Source organism: Pristiophorus japonicus, chromosome 18, assembly GCF_044704955.1.
Source record: "Pristiophorus japonicus isolate sPriJap1 chromosome 18, sPriJap1.hap1, whole genome shotgun sequence".
Classification (NCBI taxonomy): Eukaryota; Metazoa; Chordata; class Chondrichthyes; family Pristiophoridae; genus Pristiophorus; species Pristiophorus japonicus.
Window position 1 is genome coordinate 78,890,899 of NC_091994.1, and position 27,628 is coordinate 78,918,526.

A 27,628-nucleotide genomic window follows, 5' to 3' on the forward strand; every position below is an offset into this window, starting at 1 on the left:
GTGTCGCACTGCCGGATGGGCCGTCTTGCGAATGAGACTTTAAACCAAGGCCCTCTCAGGTGGATGTAAAAGATCCCAAGAGGCGTACGGGAGTTCTCCCCTGATGTCCTGACCAATATACTTCCCTCAACCACAAAAACATTATTTGGTCATTATCACATTGCTGTTTGTGGGCCCTTGCCATATTTCCTACATTACAACAGTGACTCCACTTCAAAAAGTACTTACCCACAAACAGCAGTAAAATATGAACAGTTAATCTTAATCTGTTTTTTTTTTGGTGATGTTAGCTGAGGGACAACAGTTGACAAGGATATTGGGAGAGTTGCTCTACTTTTCTTCGAATAATGCCATGTGATCATTTCCATCCACCTGAGAGGGCAGACAGCGGCCTCAGTTTAATTGTCTCATTTGAAAGATGGCACCTCCAACAATGCAGCACTCCTTCAGTATGGCATCTGAAGTAAAATTCAGATGCAACCCACTTTCTACAAAACACTAACAATTCACAACTGAACAATTAAAAAGAGTATGAGAAAGCTACTCATCTCCTGCTGATATGTTTGACCATGAAGTAACCTGGTCTCTTCCTAAAGTGAGTAGTCAAGCAGTTGTCAATCTAGAGATACTTCCAATAATAGCCAGCTTCTGATTGACCTCAGTATATGCTATTAGATTACTTCCCCACAGGAACTACATGAGCAGCGGGCTTAAAGAGACAGACTGGGTTATCAACTATACATCCCAACTGATGGATGCCACAGGACATCAGCTAATAAATATTATATAGGAACATCGTTTGTATGATAGATTGCTTCATTACTTAGCAGCTGACAGCAAAATAGGGCTATTACCTCCATGGCGTTGGTTAACATCCTGGTCAGTCTGAATGGAATCTTCTCTGGGAATTTCTCCCTGGTCATAGCAACCTGTGGAAAAATGGATCTGTAAAAATACACAGCACTGGAACACTGCAGTGTTCATGTCACTAGTGTAGTCTGACAGGATTCCCACTATTCCCTATTTTTGAGCACCGTATTTCCCCCCCGTTTCTTCTGTACTGAGTCACTGACCTACTCCCAAACCTCTGTCCTTGCTGCTGGGAGATGGGCAAGCACAGCTTCTTCAATTAGCCTGTCCCTATGATGAAATGCCTGGTCTCCTGGCTCAGACTGGTATCCACACCCACTGCACTGCAGTTGCAATTTGCATTACCACCAAGGTACCTCAAGGGGTGGCATTTCAGACAGCATATCCCTCTTTCTCCTGCCACCTTAGGAGAAATCCTGAATGAGAGCATTGTCCACATCCCAAGGAGACTCAACACCACTGGTACTCGGCTGCGGAATGTATGGTAATTTTAGATCAGCAGCCAGGAATGAAAAGAATACAGTCTTCATTCTTGCAGTAAGGACCCTTATTAACTGAGAATGAGTATTGGGAAAATACAAAATATGATGTGTTTGGAAAGCTACGTGTTCCCTCATAATGGGACCATAATGGATTGTTTCCAAAGTCAGGTGGCAGTGTACTGTTTCTTTGCTCAGAATGTCCATCTTACCTCAAAACAGTCACCAAAGTCAATGTGTAAGATTTTTCCACTAAGCCTGTCAAGCATCAGGTTTGACGGATGTCTGGAAAAAAATAAAATTCAAAAGTGCTGTCAGATTTTCTGGGAAAATGGCAATGAATTCAGTCAGTTTGGAAGGAACTTTCATCATGAGATTCTATAATGATAATACAGAGTCTATGAATGAGTGGCACATTCAATGTCTTTGAGTTTTTGCTAATTATATCTCCATTTCTCCAAAAGGCATCGATTCCGCTGGGGAACAGCTCCATGGATGCCAGCCGCCCTTTGACAGCTCCCCAAACAAACTTGCCTGCATTCAGCATATACACACAGATACAGGCAGAGGATTTCCAATGCTTGCCAGAAGTAGTGTAATCAGAAGTATAAAGAAAACGTTTATGGTTTTGCTACAAATAGCAGACAAAATAATCCCCCATGTATATTACAAAGGCAGCTGTAAAGATCATTGGATTACATGGTAGTTATAAGAGCACCAGGTTCTGTAAATCTCCTTACCGGTCCCCTAGTCCCAGGATGTAGCCCACCATTGACATCACAGCTAATGAGCGTGTGTAATTGGTTCTTCGGTCAAACCACACCTGCAGAGTGCCAGAACGTAGATCAGTATCGTTAACCGCCTCAAAAAACACTACACATATACGGGAAAGGTTTACATTGGAGGAGCCTCTTGAAGTGCAATAAATATTCAAAGACCTTTCACTTTGCTTTTAAAACATTAATTGATTCTCCATATAACATTAGAAATAACAGGTGAAACCAACCTTCCCATTTATTTTTGACATACACTATTGATAATAACTGACATTCAGTAACCTCCAACACCTCAAAAGATCTCTTTAGCTTTCAAAATATACACATTTTTCTTATCGCTGTAATCTGTGAGCAAACATATTTTTGCAACAGAAAATCCGAGAATACTGAAATTTATGAGAGAGAACATTCTGCAGATGTACACCAGGCCAGTCAGCAATTGAAACAATGGAGGACAATGTCTTGTGTACTGCGCAACATTTAAGGATTGTAAATGCTAATGCATGCATCTCAGAGACAGAGGGCAAGTCAAATGGAACGTTTCATTCATCCAAATGTTGGTTGTGCTGCATCAGCATTTACAGCTTACGACTAACAAATGTGCAATTATGCCTCATGCTGTAGTATTACTGTTACCTTTGTAATAACGGCAAATTAACAAACTATGGGGCAAAGCTGCACTGAGTGCAAAGCCTTGATTACAGAATAAGGCATGGAGATCACCAAGCCTAGCTTGTAGCTCTCATGATTTTCCAGTGATTAGACTTTGTGGAGCCTTGCAGAATTTATATATATTATTTCAATACCTGTTGAATCACTCAAATCTGCCAACCCATTGTGAAGTCATGGACCCTGAAATTATGCTGTGCTATACCAGCAGAAAATGCTTAATGCGATACTATGAAATTCCATCATAAAAGGGTTAACTGCCAATTAAGAGAGCGGACAGAGGAATTCGATACGAGAAGGTTATAGGCCGTAATTTGCGGCCCCTATGGGCGCGTACAAGGTACACACCTGCCCGTAGGGGCTGCACAAGTTCCAGGTTTAGGCATGTGAAGCGCATGTGCTAAAACCCAGAATTTGTGATCTGTCAAGAAGCGCACGCATTCCCGGGAAAAGGGCCTCTGCGGGCAGAGAGTGGGGCTATTTGCTCAACTTCTGCCTAGCAAATGCCCGTGAAATTCTTACACCTGGTCTGCTTTTACCATCGTAAGAGTTTTAAAGGATATAAAAATAAATTTTTTTCACTCATTTAAACATTAAAACACATGTAAAATAAGGCAAGTTTATTTTTAGGCCCTTTAAAATATGCAAATTTATTTTTCAAAACACTACATTTTTGTTTTCAATATTTAATTAAATGCCATTTTGATTAATTTTAAATATGTGATGTTTTATTTATTTTAAGTGTACGAGTATTTTTGGGGGTATTCCCATTCATACTAATAGGGGTTCCGGAATCCCCATAAGTATGAATGGGGATTCCCCTTCTTTCATTGGTTGGGCCAGTCCACATGATCCCAGGTGTGCTTGTGAACCGCATGCGCCCCTGGGATACGTGGGCCTCGACGTACTCTGAACCGCCGGGACCATCAAGTAGGTTTGTAGATTTTTTGCAAGTCGGAAGCCTCGGACCGCAACCTCAAGCCCATTGTGTAAGCACGCTAATGTGGCATAGCACCATTTCAAGGCAAGGTTCTTTACATTCTAGGAGAAGGGAGAATCATATTCCACTATTAATTTTGAACCTGGCATCAAAGTTCAAAGGACAAATATTAGGTGCATGTTCAAAGTGTAGCATCTCATTAAACACCCTTTCTCCACAGAGATAACGCAGCTCTGAGATTTGTTTTAGTTTTACACCAGCGCTTAAAGAGAAATAGTTATTGCACTAAAAGGAGAAAGTGGGCTACAAATCAATCAACTTCTGAAAGAGAAAGTCAGGTCGGCAATATTTTGGATGCTGCCCACCATCAGAACCCTTCTAAAAAGAGTCTCACTTGAAAAGTTAATCTTTCTTTTTTAGATGCCAATGGACCTACTGTGTATTTCCAGCATTTTCTGCTTCTGCTTCAGATTTCTGGTATTCAATATATTTTTTTTTAATTCACCTCATCTATATTCCAATGTTCATAGTTCAGATATTGAAAAGGGAGGTAATTTTACACTTACTGATGTCTCTTGGTCACCACGTGTAATGGAATATGTTAAAGGATTTGGTAAAGGTACTGAGCAGAGGAAGTATCCATGAATGCACTTACAATGCTGTTACAAATAGCGAACTCTCCCCTCGTCTATAGTGGGGTAATTTCCACCGACATCACCTGGAATGAAAATCGGGCGGGTAATCCGGTGAAGACGAAAATCTACCCGTGTTTTCTGATATTGTTTACAGAAAACGTGGGAAGAGACATTCTGTGCAGAATGCACGGACACGATGGGCCGAAATGGCCTCCTTCTGCGCTGTAAATGTCTATGTTTCTATGACACTAGAGCTGGGGACCACGAGCCGCATGTAGCAAAGTGGAGATTGTTCTGTATATTAAACAAGATTTCACCTCGGAGCTGGGACTCTTCAGCCACAGGAGCTTAGCCAGGTCGTCTCCGGCTGTATTATTCACTGCATGCTCAAACACTTCAACCTTCTGCATCAGGGTGAGGTGATCGTAGTCTGGAGCCATCTGTTGGTTAAAAAACAGAGCAAAACATGCAGTAAAGCAATGCTTCTCCTGCGTCAGTTTGAACTGATTTTTTGACTAATACTGAAAAGAAAGCCTTGGATTTATATAACGCCTTTCACGACCACCGGACGTCTCAAAGTGCTTCACAGCCGATGAAGTACTTTTTGAAGTGATGTGATGTCGGAAATCAAAAATAAATATCATTTTTATCAATGGGGACATAAAAAAATGGGGACAGGGAAGATAGAGAAGCGTAAGTGAGAGAGTAAAAAACAACTAACTTTGGAAAACCTGATCTCAAAACGAAAGAAAAAGGCTACAAATATTTTCAAAAAAAGCATTTTATTTCAGATTTCCAATTTTTCCTTCACCTCGAGCTAAAAGGCTAAAAGTTTTCTTTTGATTCAATTTCTTTTGATTCACTTCTTCCTAAAAATGTTAATTAACTTTCTCGCTTGACAATAACTGGGCCAAGTGCATTGACCGATGCTGACAAACGCACTCAAGTGATAGAGAGACACGGGGACTTAAACTGCCTGAGAATGTAAGTGTCTACTGAACTAGAAATACAGCTTTGAATTTGCATTAAATCGTTTAAATACAACCAATCTAGACACACATTACAGCACTTAAAATACCATACCATGTAAATAAATTAATGACTTCATGCATCTTTTCCCCATATTCCCCGTTTAATGAGTTTGAGCATCTGGCATTCAGCTTCCAACCAAATGCATTTTAAGCTTCATCTGCTTACTGACTCACTCACTGCTGTCAAGCTGCAGATCTTAACAGTCAATTTATGGCATTCAAAAGATATTGTATTGGAAGTGCTTTAATGTTCAGTGTATTGAATAGATTTGTTGAAAATTTGAAGATGCCATTCTAGCTGAGTAGGCAGCTGCTCCCCATACAGTTCAAATCCTCAGGTCTATCCATCACTTGAGTAAGTTTAGCAATACCATTTAAACACATGGCTCAGTATGTTCAAGGGAGAAATGTAATTTAAGTTTTTAAGGAAGAGTGAATTAAAGTACTATGACATATTTGAAAGCAAATGTACATTTGAAATGAATAGGCAGCAAGACCTACCCTCAGCATGATGCGATGCTCGATGTTCAGCAGAATCTTTTTCTTCTCTCGATAGTCTCGAATGAGCGCGTGCAGTGTGTCGCAGTGTGGGACCCAGCCAATTAGACCAGAGTTTGTAGACAGAGGAATGACGGCATATCTTTGAATACTGGAGGGAAAAGCCCAGAACATTCGAGAGAAACATTTAAATTCGCTGTGTTGTTAAAAAAGTGAGCTTTAAAAAAAAACAATAAATGTTTTTTTCTGCGTGAAGCAAATCAAGATGTTTAAAATTTAGTGCGTGTGGAACACAAGCTAATTACACCCTCTCTTTCAGGGGCATTTTTCTATTGGTAAAATAGAGAAGCACATTACTCATTTTCGATGCATGTATAAATGGATTAAAACTTCAAATGCCACTTGAAATGTTTCAAGCCGGACAGTCTAAAGCTGCTTTCATATTGTGGGAGAGCAGCACCCATACCAGCCTCCCAACTCTGGTCATACCCCATTTCCATTCAGCACTGATCTCATTCATGCACTGGGACAGGAACAGTGGCGGCAAATCCGGCAGCAGCTTGCAAGACCCATTTATACAAGCGAGGTCTGGAGCTGAGCAGTTGTGGCTGAATCCCAAATCAGCAGAAGTGAGCAGGGTATTGGAAAGTAATTGTTGATTGATGCCACTGTTGATGATTCCTTTCATCAGTTTAGTGATGAGTGGGAGTAGGCTGATAGGGCAGTAATTGCCTGGAATAGTAGTATCTTGGTGTTTGTGGACAGAATATACCTGGGCAATCTTCGACATTGCCATTTTAATTCTACATTCCACTCCCACTTTGACCTCGGCCTCCTACATTGTTGTAATGAAGCTCAACGGAAGCTTGAGGTACAGCACCTCATCTTTCGATTAGGCATTTTATGACCTTCTGGACTCAACATTGAGTTCAACAATTTCAAATCATCAGCACTGCTCCCATTTTCTCGGACGGCAGATGCTGGTAATGGTTCTGCGGTTGCCATTTACACCTCCTCTAGACCCATGTTTGTTTCTTGACTTGTCCCATTACCACCTCCTTTTGTCTTGCACCATTATCCTTTTGGTCATTTAATCACTTCTGACTTCCACCCTATCACAGATCTTCCCTTTTGTTCTTTCCACCCCTTCCCCCGCATTTGCTTAAAACCTGTTACATCTCCAACATCTTCCAGTTCTGCCGAAAGGACATCGACTTGAAACGTTAATTCTGTTTCTCTTTCCACAGATGCTGCCTGATCTGCTGAGTATTTACAGCAGTTTGTGTTTTTATTTCAATCTTCTACACTGTTGGGTAGATGCCAATGTCACAAATGCAGTGGAATAGCTTGGCTAAGGAAGCAGCTAGCTCGGATGTGGTCAGGGCTCACAGCCTTTCCTTGGTCCAGCACACTCAGCTACTTCTTAGTGTCTTGTAGAGTAAACCAAATTGGCTGGACATTGGTATATACGATGCTGGAAAGCTCAAGGAGGTGGCAGAGCAGGATCATTCACTCAGAACTTCTGGCTGATGACACTTGAAGCCTTGTCTCTTGCACTCACATGCTGGGCTCCACCATGATTGAGGATGGGAATGTTCATGGAGCCTCCTCCTGTTAGTTGCCTGGTTGTCCAGCAACATTCTCAACTAGATGTGGTAAGGCTACAGAGTGTTGCCATGATCTGATTAGTGATGGGAACACTTAGCTCGGTCTATGGCCAGCTGCTTTTGGCGTTTAGCATGCAGATAGCCCCTGTGCAGTACCTTCACTAGATTGATACCGCATGCTAAGGTATGCCTGGTGCTGCGCCTGAAACCACCTTCCACACTCTGCATTAAACCAGGGTTGGTTTCCAAGCTTGATGGTGATCAAGGAGTGAGGATTATGCCAGGCCATGAGATTACAGACGGTGGTATACAATTCTTCTGCTGTTGATGGCCCACAGCTGCATCACCATTTTTGAACTGCTAGGTCTGACTTTATGTGGTTCCACTTAACATAGTGGTAGTGCCCCACTAGACGTTGAAAGATTTGAAGATGACTTGAAGTAGTCATTTCTGACAATGCTTTTGCAGGCAGATTGTCAGCAACAGGTAGGTTGATGAGGATAAGGTCAAGCAGGTTACTTTCCTGTGTTGGTTCCTTCACCACCGGACACAAGCCCAGCTGAGAGCAACGTCCTTCAGGATTTGGCCAGGTCAGTCATGATAGCACTACTGAGCAATGCTTGGTGAAAGATATTGAAGTTCCCCACCCAGAGTTCATTTTGTGCCCTCAGAGATTCCTTCAAGGTGATTTCCAACATGGAGGTTTACTGATTCCTCAGTTGGGGGGTGTTGGCGGTAGAAGGTGATTAGCAGGAAGCTTCCTTGCCAGTGTTTGACCTGAAGCCTTGAGACTTCATGGGGTTTGGAGTCAATATTAAGGAGTCCCAGGCCCATTCACTCCCGATGGTATATTACTGCGCCCCCACTCCAGGTGGGCCTAGCCTGGAGTGGGAGCGCAATAATATACACCCAAAGATGGTGATGCTACCTGATGAATATCATTCTCTGAGTATGACAACGTCAGGCTGTTGCTTCACTAGACTGTGGGGTAGACCTCTCAACCTGGGCACCAGGCCCCAGATGTTAGTGAGGAGAACTTTGTTGGGTCGAGTGGGCTGAGATTGCCGTAGTCTTATCTTAACTCTTATTGAACTTTGTAATGATTGTTTACAACTGGGTGGCTTGAACTGATGACCTCTGGATTGCTGGTACAGTACCATAACCACAAGGCTATAATACTTGTATAATCTGTTCATGTTGCCAGTCACTGTTTGTCTGTCCTGATCATTGCAATGATCGTAATGGGAGAAGGAAAGCTCTAAACTATATGCTATTGGGTATTGATAGAAACATAGAAAATAGGAGCAGTAGTAGGCCATTTGGCCCTTCGAGTCTGCACCGCCATTCAATACAACCATGGCTGATCCTCTATATTCCCACTATAGAAACACGCTTTGATACCTGAGGTTCTTCCGCAGAGATGCTGGATCATTTGCCAGCAACGTGTTCACCAATCCAAAAAGTTGCATCACCCTCTCATCCTGACGCAGGTCTTCATGGCCCTTTAGCAAGAACATGAATTCGTGGCCATTGCTTCCTACAGGGACACAGATAAAATTCTGTCAAATTTGAGTTGGGGAAAACCCCCCACAACAGCCACAAAGTTTTTTTTTTAAGCTTTGTAGAGCATCAGCATTTGGACTGGCTAATAATTTGGACAAAAGCTTAATTTTGCTAAATTACGGTACACAAATACCCAATGATTGCACCAATACTGATTGACTTTTTGTATATAAAAAGGTTGTTTTGCTCTTGGTCAGCCACGAGAAAAGTTCACTAACAACTGTGCTGTTTCTGTTACTTCCCTTCCTTTCGACCTCAAGGCCCCAAAGTTGCATATTTCTGGTTTTATGCACTTCATGGACCTAGAAGGGTTTCAGCTCTGAGGGGTAGAATTGATCAATACACATTGAGTATCTATATCTGGATATCAGGGCTATGTTATTCCAGTAATTAGAAATTACAAAGCAGCTCATCACCTGGTACCTAATGCCTCTCTGACCTCGACCTCCCCAAAGTGTCTCTCTGCTGAGAGACCTTTTTTGTCTCTCTCTCTCTATTTTAATATTAAGTCACTGCATAGTTCCTGATTCATGCTCATTTTACCAGGATTTGTGGACTGCCTTACCCCTTCCTTTTACAGTCGCCGTGGCCCTGATACTTACGGGGAGGCAGCGGAGGCTGAAAACGGCCGAAGAAACCAGCAAGGCCATGGAAGTGGAGGTCCTGCTGAATTTAATGTCAGAACCTCATCAACATTGTTTTCTCTGTTTCCCGCCCGGCAGCCGGCCAAATTGTCAGCCCCGGAGAGGCCATTGCAGGAGAGGAGAAGGTCAGCCATCGGGGCTTGGGTGGGATCAGCCACGATCAGCTGGAGGAAGAGAGGATATTGGGGCTGGAGGGGAGAGGTGGGAACTTACAGCTGGGCAAGAGAGAGGCAGTGATCGGCAGCGGGGTGGCCAAAGGCTTCCTTGAGGGGTCTGGTGGGGGAACTCCTGCTCCTCTTGGCCTACAAGCCGGCAAGCTCTTTCACTGCCGGGTTTCCCAACCCCTTGGAAACCCGCACAGCAACTGGAAAATTTACATCGGGCTCTCAATTACACTGTGGGAGCCCGAATTGAATATGTTAATGAAGTGTTTTGTCTCTCCACAGTGGGATACTCAGACACTCCACGGTGGGACACTCAGACACTACGACAATGGCACCCATGCGTTCCCCATTTAAAATGTTTTAACCCCGACCCTCTCCCACCCATCATGATGGGGTTAATATGGAGGCCCATGTTTCTAATACCTCGAGGAACAGCACCTCATCTTTTGATTAGGCACTTAACAGCCTTCTGGACTCAACATCGAGTTCAACAATTTCAGACCATCACCCCTGCCCCTATTTTTTCACATGGCAGCTGTTGATGACTCTGCCATTCCCATTTACTCCTCTTCTAGACTCATCTTTTGTTTCTTTACTTGTTCCATTGCCGTCTCCTTTTGCTTTGTATTATCATACCTTTTGTAATTTAACCACTCCTGTGTTCTACCCTTTCACAGACCTTCCCTTTTGTTCTTTCCTCCCCTCCCTCCTTTCCCTGCCACAGCACTTGCTTAAAATCGGCTACATCTCTAACTTTTTCCAGTTCTGATGAAAGGTTATCGACCTGAATCGGTAACTGTTTCTCTCTCCACAGATGCTGCCTGACCTGCTGAGTACTTCCAGCATTTTCTGTTTTTATTTCAGATTTCCAGCATCCGCAGTATTTTGCTTTGGTGGTTAGTTTCAAATACCCAAGCTTGGTTTAATTTAATCACTAGTTCCAGATTTTCCTCGTCTCTTTTTTTAAAAACCTTCGTCTTCATTTTGGTTTCTCTATAAAAAGTAAAATACCAGATAATGGATAGTATTTGTTGGTTTTTAAAACTATTCCCACTTGAAAAAAATATAGAAACTAATTAAAAACGGAATCTGTAGAACATATTGTTCTTACCCATGATGGTCAACTTCCTTGGTCGCTGTTTGGAGGTTATGACTTGAAGTGAGGGAGCTATGGACTGAATCCGGATGATAGGTTGGTTGGGATCATAGGTCCCTGGTACAGCCAATTCTAAGTCACGACACATCAGCAACTTAGGTGACACATACTGGAGTTCAAGTGAAGTGAGCTGCAATGAAATATAAAGCACAGCTTATTTCTATAATTGCTTAATAATTTTTGCTTAAATGGAGAGAACAATTAACGATACAATTAAATACAAGAGTAAAGGGTCATTTCTTTCATTGACATAATTTTGTGCCAGTATCTTTCAGTATAAGCATCCAAAATGACAATCACCTTGTAGTGTTTACTTATCCTTCTGTATCGAAAATGGGTCACTATATTGTGTTTCTTGAAACTTATTATATTTTGTATTCATTGAGGCAAGTGATGTTAGCACTGGAGTAGAATTTTTTACCACTTTTTGTCACCTCGTGATAGCATGGAGTAGTTTCAGCTCAGAAAGAGTGCAGGTCACATACAGTGAACTCCAACAATGTTCCTTAACTAAATTTCAGAAGGTCATTAATTCCTCCACACCAATATGATATTCCATTTCTCACTATCCTTGTGGACTCGGACTGAGTGATTTCATTACAATTATGGATGGTTTTGATACACAATGATGTTGCTTCTTTAACACAAGTTCATACACGCGCGACTGTAGAGTGGTAAATTACATAACAAGCTTGCCGTACTTTGAAATTTGGCTGTGAGTGTGCACAGCTCTAAAAGCTGCTGTTACATGAGTGCGTCATTCAACTAGACCACACAAGCTAGATATTTATTTCAGTTTTAAATGGATTTTCTTCCTTGACTAGTGTCCATTCCTGAAGTGTAAATATCCTGTGCAGAACAAATCTCAGATGGTTTGTAAACCAAAGGGAAATTTGTCATTATTGACCAAACTCGGACTTAATCGTCACTTTGACAAATATCTTTACTGTTAATGCTTTGAACAAGAACATGAAGGTACTTTTTAAAAAATGAAACCAGAGCACCCACCTGCGGAAGCTGTTTGGAAATGCGTCGGAACACATGATAGTAGAGGTCCCAAGCTTGTGTTAGGTCCTTCACATTGCCTGATCTCATGTACTTTCGACACCATTCCTGAGCCTCCATCAAGTCCCTGCCGTATGCCTGTGGAAGGATAAATTCAGGTGGTGTGTCAGTTGTCTCCCAATTAAAGCAAGAATTCCTCCAAGGATGGATACTTTTGCCAAACATCTTAATTTTATTTTAGAATATTGCTGTTATGTTCCAAGAAAATTACTTTAGGGGAAAGAATATAGATAAGGTTTATAATTATTCATGAGGGAGAAACCTTCCAACTTAAGATGGAAAAGTATTCCATGCTGAACAGTGTGTATTCTTTTTAAAAAGTTCAAAATACATTTGTTTCTGAAATATTCATAGATTTTTAGTGGATCCAATTATGGTATTGCACTCAATCATTTTGAAGTGAAATTGTATTATACTAGAATATTATTCATCAGACTCAAAACACATTGTGAGAATATGATGCAACAGCGAGTCATTCACTCTATCCAGCTCAAGGTGTTCTGTTAAGATACACTCTGAGCAAATCTAATGTCTCTTCCTCCAGTCTGTGCACCAATCCCTATCCTGACAACTTACAATGAATCAGGAATCTGCTCTTTTCTATTTTGAATGCATGCAACTAAGTCAGCATTTACTCCACCAGGTGGCAGGTATCTTATCTTAACATGGAGAAATCACAATTAGTTCATACCTTATAATCACATCTTGGTTCTCCTATCCTGGTTATGTATTAAAAACCCTCAAATACATTCACCGTTACCAGTTCTTTCATTACATTTGTCACACATCTTCCCATTACCTTTCCCAGTACTATATGATGATAGTTCAACAATACAAAACCAGGAGGCATCCTATATTGCTCTAGCTATGCTCAGAGGTTCAATTGCAGCACTATATTAGGTGTGCGTGAGTGAAGTGACTAGCCAGGCATTAGAGTAACATTATTCTTTTCACTATACTTGCAATCCTTTTTCTACGGAGAAGTTGATGCCTATTAAGGACATAATGATTTCAAGAGTACTTAACAAATGAACTTATTGAATGATTTGTTTTCTAAATCTTTATCAAAAAAAATAGTTAAAAAGGAAAATAGAATCTAACTTTTGGATTAAATACAGTTAACAGAATGTGGAATAACTGCTTTAAGAATAGTAGAAGTTAAGCCTCATGATACTGTTTTTGTTCGATTATCTCAGAGGAGGGAGCTATAAGTGCACTATTTCTGGACCCTAAGAAATAGGAGCAGGAGTAGGCGATTCGGCCCCTCGAATCATTCAATAAAATCTTGGCTGATCTTCCACCTCAACTCCACTTTCCTGCACTATCCCCATATCCCTTGATTTCCTTAATATCCAAAAATCAATCGATCTCTGGCTTGAATATACTCAACGACTGAATATCCACAGCCCTCTGGGGTAAAGAAATTCTTCCTCATCTCAGCCCTAAATGGCCGACCCCTTATTCTGAAACTGTGACCCATGGTTCTAGATTCCCCAGCCAGGGGAAACATCCTCCCACATCTACCCTGGAAGTTTTTGCTGTAGCTGTGTGTTGTCCTCAGGCGACGTGATGAGTTTGTGACTGTACTTGATTCTCTAAGGGGAAGAGAGCTGCATGGGCCAACCCACCTATTGTGCAATGTTACTGATTAGAGGCTTTTGATCACTAAAAGAACTACGCCGGTTTGAAATGTAGCAAGTATAATTTTACAATGAAGGAGAGTTGTGCTTTTGGTCGGTACCTGGTTGAAGGAGGTCTCTTTAAGTGTTTGAGGACCCCGCTCCATCATGGCATGTAGAGGCTCAAGAACAGCAAACATCCCTTTAACATTTCGTTCCCCAAAGTAAAGTCTTGATGCCTCCTCCAAGCCTTCATGCCACATTTCATGCCACAGAATAGCAACACGGATAAGTTCCTCACTCACCTGAAATGAAATAAAAGTATTCAATTTCTAGAAATTCTGACAAATACAATCGGTAGAATCAATAATATTCAAAATGGTCAAAGTAACGTCCATTGAAGACATGCTCTCGATGTTGAGCTAGGACAGCTTTTGGCACCTTCCCTGCTATATCTGAATACAGGAACATAAAAACTTCGCAATCACATCACATTACTGAACAAAAGTAATGAACATAATACTTTGAGGCATGCATTTCAAAAATGTGCAGTGTACTATGTACTGTCAGTGTTAGATCTAGTCATTATATGACTGTTCAATTTCATTCCAGTTACACTACGGATCTGGGTTGTTCAATTTTATATATGATTTAATACAGCATTTACTAAATGTTCCAGTGGCAGAACCTCAATAATGCTCTAACATTTGCTATTATTATTAGTGGATCTCCTGCGGCATTGCACATAGTAAGCTGGAGAATGTAGGCATAGAAATTCAGGCCCTTAAATGACCACTTAACCCTCCAATGTTGGGGACAGGTAATGCACGCACATTTCAAGCAGAAGTACACCGTCTGCTATGTTGGATAAGATGTCAGGAGCGCATGTAGGGAACATTCAATGGTGGAAGCAATTCATTTAAATTAGGATACTGAAATTCTTGCATATCCTATTCTCCATTTTGAAATGCCATATGTTGAACTCACACAGCACAACATGGCGCTAACCAGCAGAAAGGCCCCCCATAGTTATTTGAATGTGGACCCCACATTAAAACAATGTAGGCCCCCCCACTGCTGGCTACAATCCTTGGCAGTTCCCTTCCCATCACTCCCTGCTCCTAATGCATCTCCGATGGCTTTGTCTTCTCGTTATCCCTTCCCTTCCTATCACTCCTCACTCCTATTGCTATCGCTACTCCCTCGCTTTGCTGAGAACCGCTTCCCCATTGAACTACTTGCTTAACCAGTTACCTGCCCGACCTCTGCTAACACTAATTTCATCCAAAACCGTGCCCAGTCCCCCTAAAGAGTGGGAGGTGAGAGGTCAAATTGGTACTCTCTTTCCCTAGTATCGGATTCCCTCAAAGAGACATCGTTTGCTTTCAAAATTTAAATTACTTAAAAAAAAAAAATTAGGATGATGGTAGACACTGTATCTGCCCCCTTCGCTCGCTCTCAGATGTCAACAATTAGAATGTTTACTTTTTCTAACTAAACAAAACACAAATGAGATAGAGAGACTTTTTAATTGCTTCAAAATTCAACTTTTTTGGAAAAATGAACCAAAATTCAGATGTGTTTGTCTGCAGCCAGTCTGTCTTTTACTCTCCGCTTAATATGCTGTCTGAAGCTTACAGAAAATAAAACAAAATCTATAACAGCTGTGTAAATCAGTAAACTCTCATTTCTCTCGCTCACACACAGCGCCTGGTGGCAGGAGGATATAACCATCAGGGAAGACTGAACAGGCTGGGGCTCTTTTCTCTTGAAAAAGGCTGAGGAGCAACCCAATAGAGCTCTTGAAATTTATAAAGGGGTTCGATAGGGTGGATGTAGAGAAGATATTTCCACTTGTGGGAGAATCTAAAAGTAGAGGCTATAAATATAAAATAGTCACTAATAACTCCAATAATGAATTCAGGAGAAACTGCTTTACTCAGATAGTGGCTGGTAAATGTAATAAACCAGATTATGGGTCACCTTCTATTACACTAACTTTATTACTCTTCAAATCCAAAATTGGAGCTATGGATCTGAATTATTAATAGTTTCAGAATCCCAGATTTACCAGTTACTGAAATAATGGATCATAGTAAGATAATTAGATTATTTGTTGCTCTGGGCTCTTATTTAGCTTTATCCAGCAGAGGTTTGACGAAATTACATTCTACACTTGTATTATTTTCAAATGTGTAATATTTGTGTAATAAAACTTACATTACTTTTCTCCCCCTGGATCTTGGAATGTTTGGCCAGAATGACAGAAAACAATTCCCAGGAGATGATAATGAGTTAGTACGCAGGACTGGCTTGGTCACATCAGGAGTACTCTGTACAATTTTGGCTGCCATACTACAAGAATATTCAGGCAGTCCAGAAAAAGATCAACCTAAGTGATACTTAACTAAAGATACTTGAGTTCTGAGGAGTATACAGGTATGGTGGTGGAGTCACAGATAGTAGGACAATTTAACATACAGCTGGAGGCTGGGGTGAGTTGGATTACTAAAAGGTTAAACTTGATGCACAAAAGGACCGTTTCTCTTTGACATGTTCATATTAGATTTAAAGAAAGGACCTGTGAATGGTTTTCAAATGTTGGCAAACAGCCTTTGGGAAGGTAATAAACACCTATAGATTTCCTCTCCAAACCCTTGCTAAATAAGATGCAAACTTCTGCTTACCATCATGGCCTGTTGTACCAATGTGTTGCTATGCTCACACATATTCTTCAGGATTTTATTGGCGGCACTGTGGCGAGCAGGTGTAGTGGACTTGGATGCTACAGTAAGTGGGTAAATCAGAGCCTGTGGGTTAAGCAAAGGGCACATTCATTAAATGTCCCACATCAAAATGTAGAAGGGAAAATATAACCTTAGATACAAAGCAGCACACATCCTAGAATAGACAAAATAGTAACTTCATTAGTTTTAGTACAGGGTCATTATGCATCAAAGCACATGACAACTGAAGCATTATCTTCTTCTGATAAGGTACATTAGAGTGCAATTCTCCCTCCCCAATTGACCATGAATAGGAGGAGATTTCACCTTCTCTTTGATGCTATGTCATTCCTCCATTAACTGTAAAGTAAATTTCTGCATCAATAGGAAGATTTAAATAAAGTTAATGTTGAGTATATTAAATACGATAAGTAAACATAAAAACCAAAGCTTTTCCTCAATGTTGTTGTGAATGCACCATACCTGATGATGTTCTATTTCAAAGACACAGCGAAGATGCACCAGGTAAGTACATTAGCACAGAATATTTTCTTAAATATCATTCATTATCAGACAGATTAAGTGTAATGTTCGCATACATTTATGAACAGATTAACTTTATAACTATTGTTTGGAAAGCTAAAGAAAGCAACTGCTGCTTTGGTTACCTGGGGATGGTATCTACCAATGTCCGTCAAGAGCTGGTGAATAAGTCGACCCACTAAGGCACGTGGTGTGTCAATCCTTGCAATGAGTTGAGGGATCACCTGAAGAAAATTCCCCAATATAAGTGAAACATTTTGTTCCAAAAATTCTTTACAGACAAGACGCACATCTTGAGACTAAAAACAAAGATTTATTGCGGCCTTACTTTAAACATGCTTCCCTCCTGCACCCTGACCCCCACCACCCCTTTAAATTCCCTCTACTGAAGGTGCTGACTCTTGCTGGGGTACAGCTCCATGGGTAACATGGCAGACCGTCCATATCTCGCCCACGTGGCTTTTCTTCATGTCCGAGGTAGTGAGTGTGAGCAGGAAGTAGCTCATGGCGGAGTACCTATCCTCACCTGTCAGTCACATATGCAGGAGTCACTGGGATGTTATCAGGTTGATTTTACCACTCCCTAACCCAGCTGCGGAGGTTAATTATAGCATTCTGGCTGAGTTCAGTTAACTCCACACAGACAGAAAATTGAATGTGGAACCTTCAATATAACTTAGTGCTCCACCAGATGGTGCCTTTGTCTATTACGTCATCAAGGAAGTATTACACAGAAACATAGAAAATAGGTGCAGGAGTAGGCCATTCGGCCCTTCGAGCCTGCACCACCATTCGATAAGATCATGGTTGATCATTCCCTCAGTACCCCTTTCCTACTTTCTCTCCGTACCCCTTGATCCCTTCAGCCGTAAGGGCCATATCTAACTCCCTCTTGAATATATCCAATGAACTGGCATCAACAACTCTCTGTGACAGTTTAACAACTCTGAGTGAAGAAGTTTCTCCTCATCTCAGTCCTAATGAATGTAATATTGCCAAGTGGCAATGTGAGCTGTGAGGAGGATGCTAAGAGGCTGCAGGGTGACTTGGACAGGTTAGGTGAGTGGGCAAATGCATGGCAGATGTAGTATAATGTGGATAAATGTGAGGTTATCCACTTTGCGGCAAAAACACGAAGACAGAATATTATCTGAATGGCGGCAGATTAGAAAAAGGGGAGGTGCAACGAGACCTGGGTGTCATGGTACATTAGTGCATTGAAGTTTGGCATACAGGTGCAGCAGGCGGTGAAGAAGGCAAATGGCATGATAGACTTCAGAGCGAGAGGATTTGAGTATAGGAGCAGGGAGGTTTTACTGCAGTTGTACAAAGTCTTGGTGAGGCCACAATTGGAATATTATGTTCAGTTTTAGTCTCCTAATCTGAGGAAGGATGTTCTTGCTATTGAGGGAGTACAGCGAAGGTTCACCAGATTGATTCCCGGGAGGCAAGACTGACATATGAAGAGAGACTGGATCAACTGGGCTTGTATCCACTGGAGTTGAGAAGAATGAGAGGGGATCTCCTAGAAACATATAAAATTCTGACGGGACTGGACAGGTTAGAGGCAGGAAGAATGTTCCCATTGCTGGGGTGTTCCAGAACCAGGGATCACAGTCTAAGGATAAGGGGTAAGCAATTTAGGACTGAGATGAGGAGAAACTTCTTCACTCAGAGAGTAGTTAACCTGTGGAATTTTCTACCGCAGAAAGTTGTTGAGGCCAGTTCGTTAGATATATTCAAATGGGAGTTAGATCTGGCCCTTACGGCCAAAGGGATCAAGGGGTATAGAGAGAAAGCAGGAAAGGTGTACTGAGGTTGAATGATTAGCCATGATCTTATTGAATGGCGGTGCAGGCTCAAAGGGCTGAATGGCTTGCTCCTGCACCTAATTTCTATGTTTCTACCTTTTATCCTAAGACTGTGTCCCCTGGTTCTGGACTTCCCCAACATCGGGAACAATCTACCCACATCTAACCTGTGCCGTACCGTCAGAATCTTGTACGTTTCAATGAGATCCCCTCTCATCCTTCTAAACTCCAATGTATAAAGGCCCAGTTGATAGAGTCTCCTCATATGTCAGTCCGGCCATCCCGGGAATCAGTCTGGTGAACCTTCACTGCACTCCCTCAATAGCAAGAACGTCCTTCCTCAGATTAGGCGACCAAAATTGAACACAATATCCCAGGTGAGGTCTCACCAAGGCCCTGTACAACTGCAGTAAGACCTCCCTGCTCCTATACTCAAATCCCCTAGCTATGAAGGCCAACATACCATTTGCCTTCTTTACCGCCTGCTGCACCTGCGTGCCCACTTTCAATGACTGATGAACCATGACACCCAGGTCTCGTTGCACCTCCCCTTTTCCTAATCTGTCACCATTCAGATAATAATCTGCCTTCATGTTTTTGCCACCAAAATGGATAACCTCACATTTATCCACATTATACTGCATCTGCCATGCATTTGCCCACTCAACTAACCTGTCCAAGTCACCCTGCAGCCTCCTAGCGTCCCCCTCACAGCTCACACCGCCACCCAGTTTAGTGTCATCTGCAAACTTGGAGATATTACACTCTATTCCTTCATCCAAATCATTGATGTATATTGTAAAGAGCTGGGGTCCCAGCACTGAGCCCTGCAGCACTCCACTAGTCACTGCCTGCCATTCTGAAAAGGACCCGTTTATCCCGACTCTCTGCTTCCTGGCTACCAACCAGTTCTCTATCCACGTCAGTATATTATCCCCAATACCATGGTGCTTCGATTTTGCACACCAATCTCTTGTGTGGGACCTTGTCAAAAGCCTTTTGAAAGTCCAAATACACCACATCCACTGGTTCTCCCTTGTCCACTCTGCTAGTTACATCCTCAAAAAATTCTAGAAGATTTGTCAAGCATGATTTCCCCTTCATAAATCCATGCTGACTTGGACCGATCCTGTCACTGCTTTCCAAATGCGCTGCTATTTCATCCTTAATAATTGATTCCAACATTTTCCCCACCACTGATGTCAGGCTAACCGGTCTAAAATTCCCCGTTTTCTCTCTCCCTCCCTTTTTAAAAAGTGGTGTTACATTAGCTACCCTCCAGTCCATAGGAACTGATCCAGAGTCAATAGACTGTTGGAAAATGATCACCAATGCATCCACTATTTCTAGGGCCACTTCCTTAAGTACTCTGGGATGCAGACAATCAGGCCCTGGGGATTTATCGGCCTTCAATCCCATCAATTTCCCCAACACAATTTCCCGCCTAAAGGATATCCTTCAGTTCCTCCTTCTCACAGGACCCTCCGTCCCCTCGTACTTTCGGAAGGTTATTTGTGTCTTCCTTCGTGAAGACAGAACCAAAGTCTTTGTTTAATTGGTCCGCTATTTCTTTGTTCCCCATTATAAATTCGCCTGAATCCGACTGCAAGGGACCTACGATTCTCTTCACATATCTATAGAAACTTTTGCAGTCAGTTTTTATGTACCCGGAAAGCTTCTTCTCGTACTTTATTTCCCCCCTCTTAATTAAACCCTTTGTTCTCCTCTGCTGAATTCTAAATTTCTCCCAGTCCTCAGGTTTGATGCTTTTTCTGGCCAATTTATATGCCTCTTCCTTGGATTAACACTATCCTTAATTTCCCTTGTTAGCCACAGTTGAGCCACCTTCCCCATTTTATTTTTACTCCAGACAGGGATGTACAATTGCTGAAGTTCATCCATGTGATCTTTAAATGTTTGCCATTGCCTATCCACCATCAACCCTTTAAGTATCATTTGCCAGTCTACTCTAGCCAATTCAATCCTCAAACCATTGAAGTTACCTTTCCTTAAGTTCAGGACCCAAGTTACTGAATTAACTGTCACTCTCCATCCTAATAAAGAATTCTACCATGTTATGATCACTCTTCCCCAAGGGGTCTCGCACAACAAGATTGCAAATTAGTCCTCTCTCATTACACATCACCCAGTCTAGGATGGCCAGCTCCCTGGTTGGTTCTTCGACATATTGGTCTCGAAAATCATCCTTAATACACTCCAGGAAATCCTCCTCCACCGCATTGCTACCAGTTTGGTTCGCTCAATCAATATGTAGATTAAAGTCACCCATGATAACTGCTGTACCTTTATTGCCTGCATCCCTAATTTCTTGTTTGATGCTGACCCAACCTTACTACTACTGTTTGGTGGTCTGTACACAGCTCCCACTAGTGTTTTCTGCCCCTTGGTATTCCGCAGCTCCACCCATACTAATTCCACATCATCCAAGCTAATATCCTTTCTTACTATCTCATTCATTTCCTCTTTAACCAGCAATGCCACCCTACCTCCTTTTCCTTTCTGTCTATCCTTCCTAAATGTTGAATACCCCTAGATGTTGAGTTCCCAGCCTTGGTCACCCTGGAGCCATGTCTCCATGATGCCAATTACATCATACCCGTTAACTGCTATCTGCGCAGTTAACTCGTCCACCTTATTCCGTATCCGAATACTCCTCGCATTGAGGCACAGAGCCTTCAAGCTTGTCTTTCTTGCACACGTTGCCCCTTTAGAATTTTGCTGTAATGTGACCCTTTTTGCTATTTGCCTATCGCTGCCTTACTCAATTTCAAGATTTAAATATTGAATTATGTAATTCTAAAATTACACTACCATGTTAGAGCTACTGGTAATTAGTCACCAAGAGATTACATTTATTTACAGAGTTCCGCTTTCCCCCCCCTCCCCACCCCGCCCCCCCCCCCCCCCCAACCCACCCCAAAAATGACAGATTTGGGCTTTTCCTATACTGTGGGTTGTTATGAAGCATCATCATTTCACAATTGACACCCAAAGTCCTGCACAGATTTATTTCACTGGTACTGGGCTGTGCAGCTGGATGATAGCAGCACACACACACTATTTGCAGATGTGAAAAATGTAAACAGAAAATAATTATTAGAACTAAAAGTTACAATTAAGCCATATTCAATTCATCAACAGATAAAGAAAAAACACAAATGCTGGATTTGCAGGTCCCTCCACATGTGGAGGAAGACAGGCTAACATTTCAGTGTGGACACCTCACCAGTACTGTCTTTTCTTCTTCAGACAGTGATGGATCTGTGCAATTATAACATTGTAATTCATTATCATGAACAACACCCTCGTGTACAGGACTGAGTTATTTTAAGATTTGTACTAAGGATGTTGTGAATAGCACATTTAGTGAGTTGGTCACACTGCAGGTAAAGGTTACTCAGGCCGATAGGGAATGGGTGACCAGCAGGCAGAACAGTGGAAGGAAGGTAGCACAGGGATCCCTTGCGGTCATCCACCTCCAAAACAGATACACGACCTTGGGTGCTGTTGGGAGGGGGGGAGGGGTGCGGGGATGACTCATCATGGGAGGGCAGCAGCAGCAAAGTTCAATGGCACCATGAGTGGTTCTGCTGCACAGCAGGGCAGGAAAAAGAGTGGGAGAGCTATAGTAGTAGGGGATTCTATTGAAAGGGGAATAGATAGACGTTTCTGCGGCCGCAATCGAGACTCCAGGATGGTATGTTGCCTCCCTGGTGCAAGGGTCAAGGATATCTCGGAGCGGCTGCAGGACATTTTGGAGGGGGAGGGTGAACAGCCAGTCGTCGTGGTGCATATAGGTAATAAACGGGATGAGGTCCTACAAGCTGAATTTAGGGAGCTTGGAGTTAAAATTAAAAAGAAGGACCTCAAAGGTAGCAATCTCAGGATTGCTACCAGTGTCACGAGCTAGTCAGAGTAAGAATCACAGGATAGCTCAGATGAATACGTGGCTTGAGGAGTGGTGCAGGAGGGACGGATTCAAATTCCTGGGACATTGGAATCGGTTCTGGGAAGGTGGGAACAGTACAAACCGGACGGTCTGCAACTGGGCAGGACCAGAGCCAATGTCCTAAGGGGAGTGTTTGCAAGTGTTGTTGGGGAGGAGTTAAACTAACATGGCAGGGAGATGGGAACCTATGCAGGGAGACAGAGGGAAGTAAAATGGGGGCAGAAGCAAAAGATAGAAAGAAGAAAAGTAAAAGTGGAGGGCAAAAATCATAAAGGGCCACATTACAGTAAAATTCTAAAGGGACAAAGTGTGTTAAAAAGACAAACCTGAAGGCTCAGTGCCTCAATGCGAGGAGTATTCGTAATAAAGTGGACGAATTAACTGCGCAGGCAGCTATTAATTAATATGATCTAATTGGGATTACGGAGACATGGCTCCAGGGTGACCAAGGCTGGGAACTCAACATCTAGGACATTCATGAAGGATAGACAGAAAGGAAAAGGAGGTGGGGTAGCATTGCTGGTTAAAGAGGAAATTAACGCAATAGTAAGGAAGGACATTAGCTTGGATGATGTGGTATCTGTATGGGTAGAGCTGCGGCATACTAAAGGGCAGAAAATGCTAGTGGGAGTTGTGTACAGACCACCAAACAGTAGTAGTGAGGTTGGGAACAGCATCAAACAAGAAATTATGGATGCGTGCAATAAAGGTACAGCAGTTATCATGGGCGACTTTAATCTACATTTCGATTGAGGTAACCAAACTGGTAGCAATACAGTGAAGGAGGATTTCCTGGAGTGTATTAGGGATGGTTTTCTGGACCAATATATCGAGGAACCAACTAGAGGGCTGGCCATCCTAGACTGGGTGATGTGTAATGAGAAAGGACTAATTAGCAATCTTCTTGTGAGAGTGACCAAAATATGGTAGAATTCTTTATTAAGATGGAGAGTGACACAGTTAACTCAGAGACTAGAGTCCTGAACTTATGGAAAGGTAACTTCGATGGTATGAGACGTGAATTGGCTAGAATATACTAGTGGGCCGAGGATCTAACGAGAAGGAGGAGCTGAAGGAAATCCTTATTAGTCAGGAAATTGATGGGATTGAAGGCCGATAAATCCCCAGGACCTGATCGTCTGCATCCCAGAGTACTTAAGGAAGTGGCCCTAGAAATAGTGGATGCAATGGTGATCATTTTCCAACATTCTATCGACTCTGGATCAGTTCCTATGGACTGGAGGGTAGCTAATGTAACACCACTTTTTAAAAAAGGAGGGAGAGAGAAAATAAGTAATTATTGACCGGTTAGCCTGACATCGGCAGTGAGGAAAATGTTGGAATCAATTATTAAAGATGAAATAGCAGTGCATTTGGAAAGCAGTGACAGGATCGGTCCAAGTCAGCATGGATTTATGAAGGGGAAATCATGCTTGACAAATCTTCTAGAATTTTTTGAGGATGTAACTGGAAGAGTGGACAAGGGAGAACCAGTGGATGTGGTGTATTTGGACTTTCAAAAGGCTTTTGACAAGGTCCCACACAAGAGATTGGTGTGCAAAATTGAAGCACATGGTATTGGGGGTATTGTATTAACGTGGATAGAGAACTGGTTGGCAGACAGGAAGCAGAGAGTCGGAGTAAACGGGTCCTTTTCAGAATGGCAGGCAGTGACTTGTGGGGTGCCGCAGGGCTCAGTGCTGGGACCCCAGCTATACACAATATACATCAATGATTTAGATGAAGGAATTGAGTGTAATTAAGTTTGCAGATGACACTAAGCTGGGTGGCGGTGTGAGCTGTGAGGAGGATGCCAACAGGCTGCAGGGTGACTTGGACAGGTTAGGTGAGTGGGCAAATGCACGGCAGATGCAGTATAATGTGGATAAATGTGAGGTTATCCATTTTGGTGGCAAAAACATGAAGGCAGATTATTATCTGAATGGCAGAAGATTAGGAAAAGGGGAGGTGCAACAAGACCTGGATGTCATGGTACGTCAGTCATTGAACGTTGGCATGCAGGTACAGCAGGCGGTGAAGAAGGCAAATGGCATGTTGACCTTCTTAGCTAGGGTATTTGAGTCTTGGAGCAGGGAGGTCTTACTGCAGTTGTACAGGGCCTTGGTGAGGCCTTACCTGGAATATTGTGTTCAGTTTTGGTCTCCTAATCTGAGGAAGGGCTTTCTTGCTATTGAGGGAGTGCAGCGAAGGTTCACCAGACTGATTCCCGGGATGGCGGGACTGACATATGAGGAGAGACTGGAACGACTGGAGTTGCATTCACTGGAGTTTAGAAGGATGAGAGATTGATCTCATAGAAATATATAAAATTCTGACGGGACTGGACAGGTTAGATGCAGGAAGAATGTTCCCGATGTTGGGGATGTCCAGAAGCAGGGGGTCACAGTCTAAGGATAAGGAGTAGGCCATTTAGGACCGAGATGAGGAAAAACTTCTTCACTCAGAGAATTGTGAACCTGTGGAATTCTCTACCGCAGAGAGTTGTTGATACCAGTTCGTTCAATATATTCAAGAGGGAGTTAGATATGGTCCTTACAGCTAAAGGGATCAAGGAGTATGGAGAGAAAGCAGGAAAGGGGTACTGAGGTGAATGATCAGCCATGATCTTGTTGAATGGTGGTGCAGGCTCGAAGGGCTGAATGGCCTACTCCTGTACCCATTTTCTATGTTTCTATGTATGTGCAGGTCCATAAAGAGGTAAAAGCAACTAATGCCGTTGTCTGAGCAGTCAGCAGCTGGCGTACCTGCAGCCAGGTGTCAATCTGAATAGTTTTGATACCCTCAACCAGAGCTTCGTTCACATCAGGCCAGTGTCCGTAGTCAAACCACAGTGTTAGAACTCTACAAAACAGGGAAGAATTATTAATCACAGCTGAACGGCTTCACTTTGTAAACTTACTACACAAAGCAATTAAAGGGACACCATCTCTTGTTGGGTAGAGAAGGTGCTGGGTTGTATGAGCATATTGCCCTTGGATCTGAGGTTTAAATCCAGCCCAGTCTGATGGGATGAAACCCTTCTCTACCTGCTGGTTGTGAAACTCTTGTGCAAAATGAGTTTGGATAGTGCCAATCCAGTCCCAATAGTGCATGGGCCCACAGTGCAAAACTGTCCACATGTTGGCAGATCAGCCATGATCTTATTGAATGGTGGAGCAGGCTCGAGGGGCCATATGGCCTACTCCTGCTCCTATTTCTTACGTTCTTATGTTCAATGTCATTCAGAAAGACCACAGGTGGCATTTATGGGAATTTCTCTGATTTTTATTTCTATGTAGGGGCGAGTACATTGCTGCAATAACTAATCACGGAACAAGCTCACAAAAATGCAGTTGGAAATTGTCAAAGTCAGTACTTTTTTCACTGAGCATACCAACTCAAACCTGTCTTGAGCCCCACAGCCCTTGTGTATCAGATTCCTCTGTCACTCAGTTAAGTCAAGTAACAAAATAATTGCTTTTCAGTTAAACCATAATTTTAAAAATACCTTAAAAAGCTTACTTAGAAATGTATTTTACCATAGCAACATTTCACTGTAAATGCTTCCAAGTCGGTAGCATTTGGAAAATAGGTGAACTGTTCCCAACTGAACTATTAAGAAATGCCGAGTTAACGTTTCATGCCTGACCTGCTGAGATTTCCAGCGTTCTCGGTTTTTAGTTCAGATTCCAGCATCCGCAATGTTTTACGTTTGTATTAAGAAATGCCACTAGGTGTCACCCTTTCCTTGTACAAACCTGTATTTTATGTCAAAACTCAAAAACAGCAAGTACAGTGGAATCTTGGAGTTTCAAAATCTAAGGGTTCCTGACAAAACCTCGGATTTATGGACTCTCCAGCATGGGTATCTAGCTCTCTCAAATTGCCTGCATTTACTACAGGTAACGTGTTTTTAGCCTGCCAATCCAACTCCAGTGCAATCAGCCAGTCTCCTTTCTCTGACTTCCAATCAATGCTGATTGAAAACAGGCTTTAACTTCAGCCAGGCATGGAAGTTACAAGCACCTGGTGTGAGCATGCCACCTGTAGTTTTACTATATGATAATTAAGTTCAGATTTTCCATTTGTTTTTCTAACCATCTTGGTGATTTTTAAAAACTTCCCTGCAGTAGAAAAATGCTGAAAGAATTCTTCTGAAGGTTTCGCTCAGACCTGCCAGATTCTCCAGTCCTTACTAGTTAAAAAGAGTTTAAGGAAGTGGCACCTTGGAATGGTTTCTCCACCAACGATATAGGAAATAGTTGCAAGATGTTGGTAAGTCACCTGTGGAAAGAAGTGCTCTGGCTGCCATTTGCAGGATACTATAAATTAATTATGAAAATTTCCTGTGGCCATTTGTTCTAGCAACATTGTAAATGCGTTAAAAAATGCATGATAGACTTGTTTGCAGCTCAATTGTTCTAGTTACATTTTAAACATGGTGCAATTCAATATATGTTGAGTCTATTTGACTGTTTGCCTTTTGGGCAAAAGCCTGCAGCGCAACAGCTTTTCTTGAGTCCCAATATTCTGTCTTTGCGAGAATACAGAGTACAGTTCCATAAGCAGAGTAGCTCATTGATACCTCAACTATGTGACCGTTGTGTGAGCCTAGGCAGCCAGTGAATACTTGGGATATACTTGCATTAGAGGCAGTTCAGAGAAGGTTCACGAGGTTGATTCCTGAGATGAAGGGGTTGTCTTATGAGGAAAGGTTGAGCCTATACTCATTGGAATTTAGAAGAATGAGAGGTGATCTTATTGAAACAAGAGAGATTATGAGGGGGCTTGACAGGGTAGATGCAGAGTGTTTCCCCTCGTGGGTGAATCTAGAACTAGGGGGCATCGTTTCAGAATAAGGG

The 27,628-nt window shown here is 42.3% G+C and overlaps 1 protein-coding gene across 1 annotated transcript in view; it reads right to left on the reverse strand.

The window, feature by feature from the left end:
- The window catches only part of LOC139228786 (serine/threonine-protein kinase mTOR), a 78,881-nt gene that overhangs the window by 13,206 nt on the left and 38,047 nt on the right, over window positions 1-27,628 (reverse strand). The window contains exons 8-19 of the mRNA XM_070860157.1: window positions 25,532-25,628; window positions 17,111-17,209; window positions 16,404-16,526; window positions 13,839-14,021; window positions 12,041-12,175; window positions 10,988-11,162; window positions 8,907-9,042; window positions 5,902-6,049; window positions 4,687-4,809; window positions 2,090-2,172; window positions 1,562-1,634; window positions 855-929 (exon numbers count right to left, since the gene is read on the reverse strand). Coding sequence (XP_070716258.1) covers window positions 855-929; window positions 1,562-1,634; window positions 2,090-2,172; window positions 4,687-4,809; window positions 5,902-6,049; window positions 8,907-9,042; window positions 10,988-11,162; window positions 12,041-12,175; window positions 13,839-14,021; window positions 16,404-16,526; window positions 17,111-17,209; window positions 25,532-25,628 — 1,450 coding nt within the window. The remainder of the gene's footprint in view (window positions 1-854; window positions 930-1,561; window positions 1,635-2,089; window positions 2,173-4,686; window positions 4,810-5,901; window positions 6,050-8,906; window positions 9,043-10,987; window positions 11,163-12,040; window positions 12,176-13,838; window positions 14,022-16,403; window positions 16,527-17,110; window positions 17,210-25,531; window positions 25,629-27,628) is intronic.